Source organism: Sebastes fasciatus, chromosome 24 (assembly GCF_043250625.1).
Source record: "Sebastes fasciatus isolate fSebFas1 chromosome 24, fSebFas1.pri, whole genome shotgun sequence".
Lineage (NCBI taxonomy): Eukaryota > Metazoa > Chordata > Actinopteri > Perciformes > Sebastidae > Sebastes > Sebastes fasciatus.
Window position 1 is genome coordinate 11,235,080 of NC_133818.1, and position 14,248 is coordinate 11,249,327.

The window sequence follows — 14,248 nt, forward strand, 5'->3', positions numbered from 1 at the left end:
TCACAGAGAGAGAGAGGAGCGGACAGGGAGCCCGCTGCTGCTTCTGCTGCTGCTGCCACCTCAACATGGAGTAGAGAGACCTCCAGCCTTTACTGCTAACAAGCGGAGCCCACAGAGAGGACTACAAGACGGCCTCTGTCTCACTTACCCCTCGACGTCCTCCTCAAATGACCCAGCGGCGACGTTTTCTCGTAAAACACGAAGAAAAAGCCCTAAAAAAAGATGGCGAACGACTCTCCGGCTAAAAGTCTAGTAGACATAGACTTGGCTTCATTGCGGGTGAGTGCTAGCCTTGTTTTTTGTTGTTTTTACCATCTTATATTTACCATTTTCCTCGATAAAAACACCCCAACGTCTCACTAACATCAGTTTTAACGTCTTTTCAAAATGCCGCCTCTTGTTAGAGCCGTTAAATGACGGTTAGAGCCGTTAGCGAGGTGTTGCCATGGTGTCTGGGTTTCCTTTGTTCGACATGCATTTGGCATGTAGAGGAGAGAGACCAGGGCGCAACAGCTGGCTCACACTGGACACTGCTTTGTGGAAAAGACATATTAACATTGCTATTTATTTACTGAATCCTGATTCTGTGTTTTTTTTTTCTTTCTTTTCAGGATCCAGCTGGGATATTTGAATTGGTGGAGGTGGTTGGAAATGGCACCTATGGACAAGTATACAAGGTTGGTTGGTGGTTTGGAGGTGCAGTGCATGGCCCTGTCCTCTGTTTTCACTGTGCATTGTTGTTTTCACCCTTATCAAACCTGGCAACAAAGACATAAATGTCTTTCAAATGGTGGTTGGAAATGGCACCTATGGACAAGTATACATGGTTGGTTTGGAGGTGCAGTGCATGGCCCTGTCCTCTGTTTTCTACTGTGCATTGTTGTTTTCCCCCATATCAAGCCTGGGGACAAAAGACATGAATGTCTTTCAAATGTTGCTATCAGACAACATCATGGATGATGAAAACAAATGTTGCTATCAGACAACATCATGGATGATTGGTGGAGGTGGTTGGAAATGGCCCCTATGGACAAGTATACAAGGTTGGTTGGTGGTTTGGAGGTGCAGTGCATGGCCCTGTCCTCTGTTTTCACTATGCATTGTTGTTTTTCTGGGAACAAAGACATACATGTCTTTCAAATGTTGCCATCAGACAACATCATGGATGATTGGTGGAGGTAGTTGGAAATGGCACCTATGGACAAGTATAAAAGGTTGGTTGGTGGTTTGGAGGTGCAGTGCATGGCCTTGTCCTCTGTTTTCACTGTGCATTGTTGTTTTCCCCCTTATCAAGCCTGGGAACAAAGGACATGCATGTCTTTCAAATGGTATTTGAATTGGTGGAGGTGGTTGGAAATGGCACCTATGGACAAGTATATAAGGTTGGTTGGTTTGGAGGTGCAGTGCATGTCTCTGTCCTCTGTTTTCACTGTGCATTGCCAGTGTTGTTTTCCCCTTATCAAGCCTGGGAACAAAGGACATACATGTCTTTCAAATGTTGCTATCAGACGACATCATGGATGATGAAAAAAACAGATGTAATGTGAGAGTTTCTAGTAGATTGTTTTGGTATCAGTCAGTTAATTGTTCAGCTGGGAGGTGTGTGTGTAAAGAGTGAATCAGACTGTCTACTGTCTGATGCATCACCTGTCTTACATCACCTGCCTTTTAACTGAGAAGTGGGTGAGGAGGCAAGGATTGAGAAACCATATCTGTCTAATCCTGCTGACCTTACATCTCTGTCTGCAGCTCATTCATATATATAAACCAGATTTCATATCCTGTTTAAATCAGGACTTTTCCACTTCACTGGATGGGAATCCCACTCTTCCGGGGCCATCTGCTCCTGGTGTCACATTTCTCTGTTGAAAATTAACATTGCGGCTGTTGAAAGACATTGCCAAGGAGGGAGAAGTCAAAGATGTGGTGTTTGATGGAGGGATGGCCTTGGATTGGGCCTCCTTGTGTTGTTATTGCTGCAGCTAGCTAGTCAGGAGGCTCCATTTTGTTCCCTGCTGCTACTACACTGTAAGATGACATTTAACCACATGCCTATATGTTAAGCACTCATCTAGTTTGCTAAGCACAGTGCAGCCAAAAAAACATCAATTTGCTTGTGGACTAAGCAGCAAGCTTAGCTGAGTATTTAATTCTGACAGCCCACAGTGCTCCAGTGACCTGCATTCAATCCCCCTAGTGTAGTGAACTTCCAGGATCTCCCCCCGCCTCAAACTCACAGAGCGAACCCATCTGTGTGCATCATATGATCTGAACGCCACACCTGAAATCAGCCCTGTGCAGTTCGGAGAGAAGGAGCTTGTCATAGGGAAGTGTGATGCTCGCATGCTATCTTGCCACCAGATGGTTTTGAGCCGGGCGTGTGGGACAGAGAATTACTGCTTCTCCCCTCTTTTTGTCCCTTTAATCTCTCGCTCCATTCACTGTCCGATGCTAATTCTATTTGCGAGTGGCTGCTGTGCGGGAATGGAGCTCGTACAAGAGAGGGGCTGTCAGATTAGCCTGCAGTTAACACAAAGACACGGTCGTAACAGCCTGCATGTCTGCAGCGAAGTCATAGCTTACTGTAGCTTGCTGCAGTAGCCTCCCATTCGATCAGCTGTCGGTCACTGCATTGACTGTCATGTTAACCAGTTGAATGAGCATGTGGCCCGAGGGGGGGTGGCTGCAACTGGTAGAAGAGCAGCTGTCCAGTTCCAGACAGAACCTGCCCACCACTCTCACAAAGCTGAGTTTGTCTCCTCGCTCTTTTAGGGCTCTCAGTCAGTTAGATCCACAGAAAGGAGGAGTTTGTCTGCAGGGTTTCAAACGCCAACCGACTGAATAATCACAACAGCCCCCCAACTGAAAACAGGGTGGAGTTTCTTCTCTCCTCTGAGGCCTTTTTTCTGCTTTGTCAAGCACTTGGTCACAGATTGCAAAGCCCTTTTAGATCACACAATGTGACCAAGCTTCTTTGCTCTTTGATTTGTGTTGACTTTTTGATTCCTTTTGAGACATTTTCCTTTGGCTTTTTTTGTTATTTAAGGCAGACTACAGGGAGTCTGATCTTGATAAATATTGAATTTAAAGTTGGTTTTCACAACAAATGTCAAGCGTAAACGTGCAGTTTTTGCATTTATTTCTTGCTATGAGAATGTTTATTTTGTGGGCATATGCTCTGAATAGTTTTTGCTGCATTGCTGTCTGTTTAAAAAAGATTTTAAAAACATCACACAGAAGTAGTGTAATGCTACATTTCCCAGATCCCACCAAAACCTATTTCTATATCTCCGCTGTGCTGCGCTACTTGCAGCTTTACCCAGAAAATTAAAGAACCAAGCTGTTCTCTAAGACCCGAAATGCCATGTCAAGGTTCTTGTGGCCGTGCTGTGCTGCTGCAGGCTCTCTGTAGCTGTCCTCCCTGCCAAGAGGGCAGCCGTTGCCCCTGGAGAGGTGCCAGATTACAGGCAACTTCTGAACACACAGCACAATTTGACCAACTGACAGCCATAATGAAAATTATGCTATAGCTAAAAAAAGCCCTTTTTAAATCACTTAATTTTGCTTTGGCTTGCTTGTTTATCAGAATAAAAGCCCAGATCTATATACAGATTGAACACACTTGTGTACAGTATTATCAATTTGAAAAGTAGTTGTATGCTTGGGCTGAGAACTAGGCCGCAAACAGAATTTATTGCAACCTATACTTTTATATCTTTGTGCTGTAAACAAGTGGATGATCTATGTCCATACCTCCATGTTTTTTGCAAATAACGATCTACTGGAAGAGTTGCATTATATATGTTTGCCAAGTCATTTTAAAATAATGCATTTGTATCCACACTCTTTGAGAGCTCTGCTCCTGCACCAGAGATCCTCTCCCAGCTTCACTCTTTATCAGTTGGCAGTGAACCAGAGACTCTCTCAGGTGCCTCCGTCTGGATTTAGGAATAAAAAAAAAAGAAAAGAGAGCGTAATGATAACAAAGAAAAAGACATAATTCCTCAAATTGTGCGTGGTATGCAGGGAAGATCCCCTCCGCGCTACAGAATGGCCATATATAGTCAGGCCTGAGGCACCAGAGCCCCTGCTGACCTGCCTCCCTGCCTGCCTGCTGCTATGCATCCACGGGGTGTGTGCCAGCACCAGCATTTTCATACCGGTATGTAGGGCTGCACAATTAATTGTACCGTGAATATGGATCAATCCTTATTTCGATGCAAAGATTTGTACATTAACAGGAATGTAGCACAACATGGAAGTGAAAGCAGTGCTGTTTTTTTAAATGTTCAGGTGCAATAAAAATATTTTGTCCCTAAAATCAAGGAATAATCGTGACAAATAATCCTGATCTCAATATTCATCAAAATAATCGTGCAGCCCTGCTGTCATGTAACTATGGTTCATGTGCATGCATGTGTGTCCAATGGTTAAAATCTATGGTGAATTGACTCGGTGCACTCACTGATAATCACCAGTTGCTGAATACTCAACAAAGCATCAAATGGAAAGATGATTTATTTTTTATGTGCTCATGCATTACACATAACAGGCTTTTCTTGTAGGCTTACTTGACATCCAGATATAACATATTCAAGCTAATTCAGGAGCAGCTTCTATTATATTTCCTCCTTTTCCAGTACCGTCCTCCACCTCCTCCCTTTGTTTTTCTCCCCCAACCTTTAGGGGCAGCCTCGCCCCTGCCCTCAGGACAAGAAGCGCTCTCCTCAGGGGGCTAGCGATGCCTGATGGGCACACGGGGTGGGAGCTGCTGCTAAGGAGCCTCTTGTGCAATCTGTGAAATGCCTACCGGTGACATATGGTGCTTGGTGAGACTGGTGCTCACCTCAGGGCAGTGGTTACCAGCGATCGAAGCAGCAAGGTGCTTTGGATGTTTGTTCAGATTGTGGATTTTCTAAAACAGGCTGGTGATGGACTCTTAATGCAAACAAGTGGGAGATGCTCCAGGTTGCACTTCATGTGTGATGATGTAGGCACATCAGCTCACCACAGAGGGGGTGGGAGATGTTGTCAGCTTAATCCACATGATGGACCCCCGTGTCGCTGCCTGTAGTCATCATCAGTCCTCAGTCATGTGACAGAGCGAGGCCATTTCCAGCACTTTGTTGTACAGCCAGCTGGACTGATACTGGATTATTGACATCAGAGTTAATAATAATCCAGTATTGGTCAATCACTATCACTATTTGAAGTAGACATAACAAATGTGTTTTTAATTGGCAGATGTTTTACAGTTGACTAATAACCTTTATTATCAGCTGGCAGTATCAGTAAATTATATATTTGGAAACTTAATTTGGTAACACTTTTATAGACTGATTTGTGCTTAAAAAGAATCATGATTGTCGGACCTAGCAGAAGCCTTGTGATTATTATTTAATATGTAGGAATGTATGACTGTCTTGCCAGCCAAATTAACTTTAATGAATATAATAACACTGTTAAAGTCTTATTACTAGCAGAACAGTGGATTAGATGCCATTGCTGGGCTTGCCTAATGAATAACTCTTGTATAGAGCTCATTGGTGAAGGTCCTGGCTGCTGATTGGCTGCGTAGTGTTTAGGTCAGAATCAGGGGTTGTTGAATGTGTCACCCACGCTGCAACAGGGACTGCGGTCCCGTATTGTGTCACACTCGTCTCACGCTCTGTTTCTATTATCCACACACCGCGTTAGCACACAGGCTAGCAAGCACATTTGTTTGTGCTCCTTTTAAACAGCTGAAAGGCATGTGTGAAACATTTGAATCTCAAGTTAAAGCTGACACACACTCTCCTCCACTCTGCATCCTCTCTAACTGACACAGTGTGCGTCTCTTTTGTCCCCCATCTCCCCCACGCTGACCCTCTCCCTAATGGGTGTCACAAGACTCACAGCGTCCCTTGACTGGCCACACTGCCTGAACAAAACTCTCTGTGTCTTTCTATCTGTGTGTGAAGCTCATTGAGAAAGCTCATTACCCGAGTGGTGTTCAGATGAGACACAAAGGCGCTGGCGGACGAGACAGTCTCTTGCCTTGTCTTTCTCCAGCGCCGCCGCCTTTACTTGACAGCTCTTTTCTCTTTGAGACCACATTTCTTTAAGACATTTCTGGTTTTAATGCGCTGGGACAAATGGATCTTCTCATTTCCCAGTCCAAATCAGGGATGGGATTTTTCTCAAGGGTAAAAGACTTACCACATGCAGTCAAAAAACAATTCCGAGACAACAGCTCAGCCTCTAGTTTTATGTTATTTTAATGACATCATAGCAGGGCTAAGGATGTTTTCTCACAGTGAGAATCCCACTTGCATATTTCCCTGCTTTAAACTAGCAAGTGAAGTAGACATACCCATCAATTACAGACATAATTTCGCATTTCATCGCTGGATGATTTTCACCTTTACACCCTTCAGGTGTAATATTTTAATTCCTGTTTAGACCTGAGGAAAGTCTCCACCGTGCATCCTTGATCCCTTACAGCAGCCAACTACTGCACTGGGATCAATAGAGTCACATCAGCTGGCCTCCTGTTTAAGACTTCCCATTCACACGTCATCTTTCCCTTTTTTCCCAGCTTCTCTCCTCATCTCTCCGCTCACTTCCTGTCTTTTATTCTCCGTCCAACCTCATCACCGTTTCTTCCTTTGTCTTTGCCACTTCCATCCTTACTTCTCTGGGGAGTGCTGGAGTGGAAGCAGCAGGGCCGTGGCTGTGTGTGTGTGTGTGTGTGAGAATTGGGTCAGTGTGCTGGTATGCAGCAGCAGTATAAAGTGGAGGAACCCAGAGCCCTGGATGTCATGTGCTGCTGCTTACTGCTGATTGATCATTTCTTTCTCCCAGCGTTCATCTGATGTGTGTTGTGGTTGGCAGAAGTGTGTGTGTGTGTGTGTGTGTGTGTGTGTGTGTGTGTGTGTGTGTACGCAAGACGTCTTGTGTCGTCCCTTCCCAAGGTAGATGGAGGTTGTGACCCGCCTGTTTATCACCTCCTGTCCACCCGCCTACTCACTCAGTGAGTTCGAATGTCACCTTAGATCTTCACATGACCCTCATTACCACAGCTCCACCAGCTAACACCAGTGACCTTTCGAAGAACTCAACCACAGCATCCAGCAGTTCTCTCCCTCCCTTGCTGCGGTGTGAACTAATAATACGAAACCGAGTTAGTTTTGCACCTACATGGCTAGTTAGAAAAGCATGTCGTTCACTCCGTTGTGCAATGGCTGCATGACTGAGCCAAGTATCTTGTCGGTGGGGGGAATAAAGGGTAGATTGACCTGGTTTGAAAGCCAGCCAGCGTTTTGAAGTAAGTGTGATTGATCTTACATTAAAGTGAACGGTGCAGGGAGGGAGAGGTTCTTTGTGTTCTGGTCAGTCAGGATGAGGAGGATACTAGCCTTGTGGAAAAGTGTATGGGAAACAGTACTCCCCCTTTGTCCACACCGGCTCTGTGGGCAGACCACTAACGATACTGCTGAGCATTACTGCTCACTCCTGTTAAGTGAAAATCCACCCTAAAACACAAATCTCTCCTTTCCTAATTTATGTACACAGGGCTGTCAATCGATTAAAATAATTAATCGTGATTAATTTTTTATCTGTTCAAAATGTACCTTAAAGGGAGATTTGTCAAGTATTTAATAAGCTTATCAACATGGGAGTGGGCAAATGTGCTGCTTTATGCAAATGTCTGTATAGATTTATTATTGGAAATCAATTAACACAAAACTATGACAAATATTGTCCAGAAACCCTCACAGGTACTGCATTTGGCATAAAAAACCATGATCAAATCATAACGTGCAACAAAAGCTGTCAGTGTGCTGACTTGACTATGACTTGCCCCAAACTGCATGTGATTATCATAAAGTGGGCATGACTGTAAAGGGGAGACTCGTGGGTACCCATAGAACCCATTTTCACTCACATATCTTGAGGTCAGAGGTCAAGAGACCCCTTTGAAAATGGCCATGGAAGTTTTTCCTCGCAAAAATGTAGCGCAAGTTTGGAGCGTTATTTAGCCTCCCTCGGGACGAGCTAGTATGACATGGTTGGTACCAAATGGATTTCTTAGGTTTTCTAGTTTCATATGATGCCAGTATCTTCACTCTAGCTTTAAATCTGAAGGTTGATTGCATTAATGTGTTAAAACAAATTTGCCATAACGCGTTATAAGCGCCTTAACTTTGCCAGCCCTAATTTACACTAAAACATTGTGACAACACCTGATGTGTATTTTTTTTTAACTGACACCGTTTGTAGTTAATACATGAAAGAATGCTTATTTAACAGGAAAGTTCAACTTCTACAAACCCCTTATGTCAATTTAATAGAGCCTCGCTTATCAAGTTTCTAGCGTTGAGTGCGATTTCTTCTCCACAGCGTTATTAATAGAATTTAGTTTTAGGGTAGATTTTAACTTAATGTCTCTGGCTCTGAAGGCAGTACTGTAAGTCAGTCAGTGGTTTAGTGCTGAGCTGGAGAGAGGCCAGCAGCACATCTGGCCATGGTTAAGAGGAGCTGCGATGGAGGAGTGGAGATGGAGGCCAGGGAGGGCTGAGTGATAGCTCGGTGCCTCAGATAACCCCTCCACAGCCACGCCTAACTGGCTGCTTCACGGGGCCCTGTAGGGCCTCGCCGCAGCCCTCCTGTGATCAACCCATGCTTGTTACAGGGGCCCGACCACAGAACGAGAGCAGAAACCATCAGGCGATTATCAATTAGTCTATCCTGAGTTTCTGTTTAATATAAGTGTAAACGGATCATGTTTGTATTTTGGACAAGACAATACATTTAAAGACTTTGGCTCTTTGAACTTATACATTTGCATTCCTCATACTGCTCTGACATTTTTTGACTAAACGATTGCTCAAATAATTAAAAAAATAATCAGCAGATTAATAAAAAATATCTAATAATTAGTTGCAGCCCTATATAGGACAGTTGGTCTTTAAAAGTAGAGAGCAGAAGATGCTGTCATATTGTCGGTCAGTTCTGATGGAATGACACGCGGCAAAGTTAGCATAAACTACATATTATTTTCCTTTAGATTTGTTTTTGATAACTATTGCAGAGATTATTGTCTTTATTTACATTGAGCCCTCTTCATGTTAATATTATAATACCCAAAAAATGATGACCCAAAAACCCAGTGTATGACGAGAGTAAGGGCATGAATTTATAATACAAATTCAATATGTCAGATGCAGCATTTTGTCTCCTAAGTCAGTCACTGAATGCAGCAAATCATGCCCTATGCGATGATGAAATATCCTTGTGATTGAGAAGGGCATAATTTATGGCTCAGAGGACTAGAAGTGGTGACCAATATCTGTAATAAGTTAATAGTAGTGTAGTTATTGTAGAAACCCGCCCTTCCCTACCAGAGCAAAGGAGTGCCAGATGCTGAAACTCGCGTTAGGAGCATGGTTTCAGTGCCTGGAGGAATAGGATTTTTTTATGTGTTTGCAAAGGGAAAAAAATGAATATTGAATGATGTATTGTTGGAATCAGCCTCAAAAACCCAGTATCGATGACATCACTTATTATTAGTTGATTTTAGCTAATCACAGATATAAGTTTATGACGGCCAATAAGTAACTATTTTATTATACTCTCAAATACACCGTTGGTTGGGCATAATTATAAACAAATCTTTGATTAAAGCGTATATAATAATAAACATAAAATACTTGGTCAAGACTAAAAGCACACAGAACTACATTTACAGCCACAGCTGTTTTGATAAGTGATAAATCATTTATGTAATTTGTCATGCTTAAATGCCAAACATCACTTACAAGCAACTTAAAGATGAAGTGATGCATTTTCCTCAAATTTCTGACATGTTGTAGAAGAAGATTAATATATTTATTGAGGAAATAACCTGCAAATTAATAATGAAAATAATCCTTAGTCATAGCCCTAATCTACAGCCATAGCTGTAACTTTAAAAGTGCTAAATTTATAGTCGCATGGATGACAAATATGCTGAATCTGATATCAACTTTGGCGCTCTCCACCAGCTTGTTTGGCAGTCCCTCTTAGAATAACCTAGTTATTAGTAGAATTTTAAGATTTGTTGAGCTGATTTGGCAGCATCCTTTCTTCCAATACAACTTTCCAAAAACTGACTCGCATCATTTGTCATTACGTGTGCAGCTTAGTGTCAACCCCAAAGTAACTAAACGCTCAGTATTTTCCGTAATTCAAGGACAATGGATGCATGAAATGAGGGGATTGGGCCCGTCAAGAAACTTGACTTGTGTAATCCAGCCGCTCATCTCATTACTCATAATGTTGTGCAACCCAGTTGTTTTGTGGTATCAAGATGCAATAACCCTTTCTCCACCCACACACCCACAAGATGACAGATGTTTTGGTTGATATGACCATAAATTATCATGGCATATTCATATCCTCACCTCCTGGTGTCTCTTCCAGACCACATATCTTTAAATCACCAATAAACCCAATGTAAACAGACCGTTTTGTTAGGCTGTCATAGGCTTAAACACATGCATCTAGGCACTGACAAGTATGAAATTGTAAGAATTAATAGCCAAAAAGACAGATTAATGGCATTGTTGGTGAGTTGGCCGTATCCCACAAATATCCTTGGATCAAAGCAAGCTTTGTCTCAAAAATAGTATTAAATTCAGAGTGAGCTGTCGGGTTGCAGGGAGCGGAGACACAAATACCGTTTTGATTCTTCGATTCCCGACCTCTTTCCTTTCTGCCCGTTTTTAAGACGGAGAAAGAGAAAGCAGTCACCTGTAATTGACACCATTTAACCTCTGCAGGTGCGGTGTTTACACATGGTGTTGGGTGTTTACACCTGGTGTTGGGTGTAGGCTAGACAGCTTTAAACAACATTGATTTGTGTCATAAGAGAAAGGAGAGAGAGTGGTGGCAGTGAGTCAGTGTTAACTCTTTGTTTGGGGTGATTCATGCAGTAACATAATGCTTACAAATTGCTCATTCTTTTGACTAGACATACAGCGAGTGTAGAAATTATTAAGGATGTGTTTTTACCTATGACTGCTCCTGTCTGTACCTTTAACTCACTTATGTCAGTTTTTTTTCAAAACTGTAGATAAGGAAATGTCCACGGTATGATAATCGTCAATTTTGATACCACGGTATACTGTTACGACCCTATCACATACTGTGGCATCACATTATTCACAATATGCCTCTGTCTTTTTAAGAACCAGACTTGGAGATCTCTCTGCATGACTGTATTCGTCTTTTTTTTTTATTTAAATCAACTTATTTATTAGTTTAATAAATAAATCCTGTTATTTTTACGGAGGGACAGTACAAGTGCACTTAAGACATAGGCGTGAGGTCGGCTACTGAGTGTCGCCTGGCATCACCTGTGACCAGTGAACGCAGCAAAGTGGGCTGCATCAGCGCTACATGCGGAGCTGACAGCCTCACTGTTGTTTTTGTGGTGGCGACCCCTGGGATCAAAGTGGGGAGGATTAAAGGCATTGTAAAGTGTCCCTCTCATCCCCCTCTGCTGCCCAGTGAAAAGAGAGGGCCCCTAAGCCTGCATTGCTTTTATTGTCATAATCCATACAGTTTCAATTGACTATGGAATGCACTGGCTAAGATGATGGTGTTGGTTGTGGTGTTGGTGTCCATATGTGTGTCTGAATGTGCATTTACATGCCTCTGTAAGCATGCAACTGGAGGTCTGTACAGTGTATTGATGTATGTGTCTCCGATACTGCAGTGACCAGCAGAGACCCAGCAGCGCTATCACTGCAGTGTTGTCCTACAGAGTCAGAAGGGGAATACCCAAAAATGTCCCATCATGTTTTATCTCCTCTCGGGGTTTGGGGGTGGGAGGGAGGGGTCGTAGAGAGGCCTCTATTTCGGTCCTTTGTTTATGTAAGGAGTGGCAGCAGGGTGTTAGAAGAGCAGAGGAGTCTGGGAATGTTGGGATCTATATAGCATGGGAATAATATGCTCATCTGTGGTACTGTATATGTACTGTATATAGTAGGTTACTTATACCGTGGGATACATTGGGTTTGAGATTGTAATCTTTGATGGGAACAAGTTAATTTCAGTTGCAGTCCAAACCCCAAAGATATTCAATTTACAATGACATGAAACAGGATCACATTTTAGAAAATGTCTGGCATTTTTACAAGAAAAGTAATCCATTATTAGGAATTGACATCCAGATGACCCAATCTCACGTGACCACAGTGCAGGATCCATCACGGCGGCACCCTGCTGGTCATTTCAAAGCAACATCTTAACAGCAAAATTGCTGATTCATTTTCAAAACAACTATTCCGATATGAAAATTAATATTTGATTGTGGGAAAAAAAGCATAGAACTGGCATATTTTCACATCTAACTCTGTGAAACAAGGATTTGTTTCAACCAAAACAGAGTTAGTGATTGTTGGAAAGAAGACTATTTTGTTTCTGTCGAGTTTGAATGAAGTGTGTTTTATGATGCTCCGCCATTAGAACAGCTGATCTCTCAGCTGAAACTACGGCGGTGAATACATATTCAAATTGTTCGAACCTGTATGTTTTTTTAGAATTCATTTTCAAATGTTAATTATGGCCAATTTTGACAGCCCTAGTGTGTTTTGAGTTGACATTCTGTGTGTCTGTTACACTTCCTTAGTTAATTGATAATCACCCAGTTTTAATAAGAGTACAATGAGTTTGTGGAGTGTGGATGCTCACCTCTTTTTGTCTCTTCACAGGGACGACATGTCAAGACTGGACAGCTGGCTGCCATCAAAGTCATGGACGTCACAGAGGTAAGGCTAAACAATACATTGTTCCAGCTTCGACATCACAAGCATGTGTGGTAGTACTCACAGTATGATAGAAAATGAGCTAATGTTCTTGTATAACAAAATACTTGGATGTGTTTGCTCTTATTGTGTGGTTAATATTTAAATCAGCAGACATTCCATCAGATCTGACGTCTAAATGTTTTTGAGCTGAAAATGCCCCGCTCTGTAATGAGTCCTTCCCCCCCATAATAAACAGCAGGGGAGGGGTAGAGGCAACAGGATGCTTATTGAGCGAAGTGCGTCATTTAGCGGCCGGCAGGCTGCCCTCAGCCGTGGGAGGTCCCGTCTGCAGATGAGAGAACGCACACAACCACACATGCAGAAACACAAAGCAGAAGGTTTCAGAGTAGCAGCGAAGGCCAGCAGGGCCAACCACCCACACTGCCGTAGTAATGATGGAGGAACATGGCTGTAATCATACTGTACACACACATGTCACCAATAACGGGCTTTTACTGGTGAATCCTGGAGCCTGGTGAATGAGCTGCGCTCGCGGCGTTCATCATCATCCTTCCTGGGGGAGCAATGTCATCAGCTAAATTTCACCCATGCATCACTGCCCATATAAGGACACATTTACCGCTATCGAGTGCCACATACACTGTGATCAACATAACCCAGAAAGAGGCCACTGACGCAGCAGCAGATAGCGGCCCGTGTGCCCCGACTTGCCTGCTGCCGCTCCTCACATAAGCCTACGTCATGATGAGTCATGAGTGACACACTTGCCTGATGTGCTATCATGTGTAACCGGTATAGCGAATATTGCTCAACCCCTTTCCTGTTCTGTGTGACAGGACAGTACCGTAGGTGCGCCTCGTAGACATGTAGGAACTTATAGACGACACATAAAGCAGGTGCCCACCGGGGCTAAACCGGTTTTATCATATGTTGTTAAAATGAGCGCTGCAGGTGATGTTGGGTGTGTGCCTTTAACACAACTGCAGTAAATGTCCCAGGCGGCTATCATAAGTCATATCTTTATTACCTGCACACGATTGAATGATTCATCGTGTTTTGTCTCCACCATTAATCTGATAAAGCGTACTTACTGGAAGTAAATCAGCGTGATTGTTATTTAATTTGTGGGCGTTAAATTAATCCACATTTTCACAATTTTTTCTGACATTTTATAGCCCAAACAATCGATCAAATCGTTTAGAAAATAATCAGCAGATTCATTAATAATGAAAATAATTGTTAGTTGCTAGGGATGTCAAGTCGATGCCAAAATTCTGAAAACGCGACAGTACTCGTTTTTCTACAGTACAGCAGGTACCGCACAGTAGGTACCGCCAGGGCTCGAGACTAACGGCGACGCAGTAAACTCACTCTCGACAAGTCCAAGGGACACATTTTATTGTTCCTTGATAATCCTGCATCGTGAACAACAAATCCGTGTTGAAATCGGCAGA

General features: G+C 42.9%; 1 protein-coding gene across 28 annotated transcripts in view; it reads left to right on the plus strand.

The window, feature by feature from the left end:
* The window catches only part of LOC141763149 (mitogen-activated protein kinase kinase kinase kinase 4-like), a 35,287-nt gene continuing 21,039 nt past the window's right edge, over positions 1-14,248 (plus strand). For 25 of the 28 annotated variants that reach the window (XM_074627523.1, XM_074627524.1, XM_074627532.1 and 22 more), the window contains exons 1-3: positions 1-279; positions 612-677; positions 12,738-12,794. In XM_074627523.1, the coding sequence (XP_074483624.1) occupies positions 223-279; positions 612-677; positions 12,738-12,794 (180 nt within the window). In that variant the 5' untranslated portion in view covers positions 1-222. Of the gene's footprint in view, positions 280-611; positions 678-982; positions 1,044-12,737; positions 12,795-14,248 lie in introns of those variants that run through there. The other 3 variants (XM_074627529.1, XM_074627543.1, XM_074627545.1) reach the window with 1 other exon arrangement.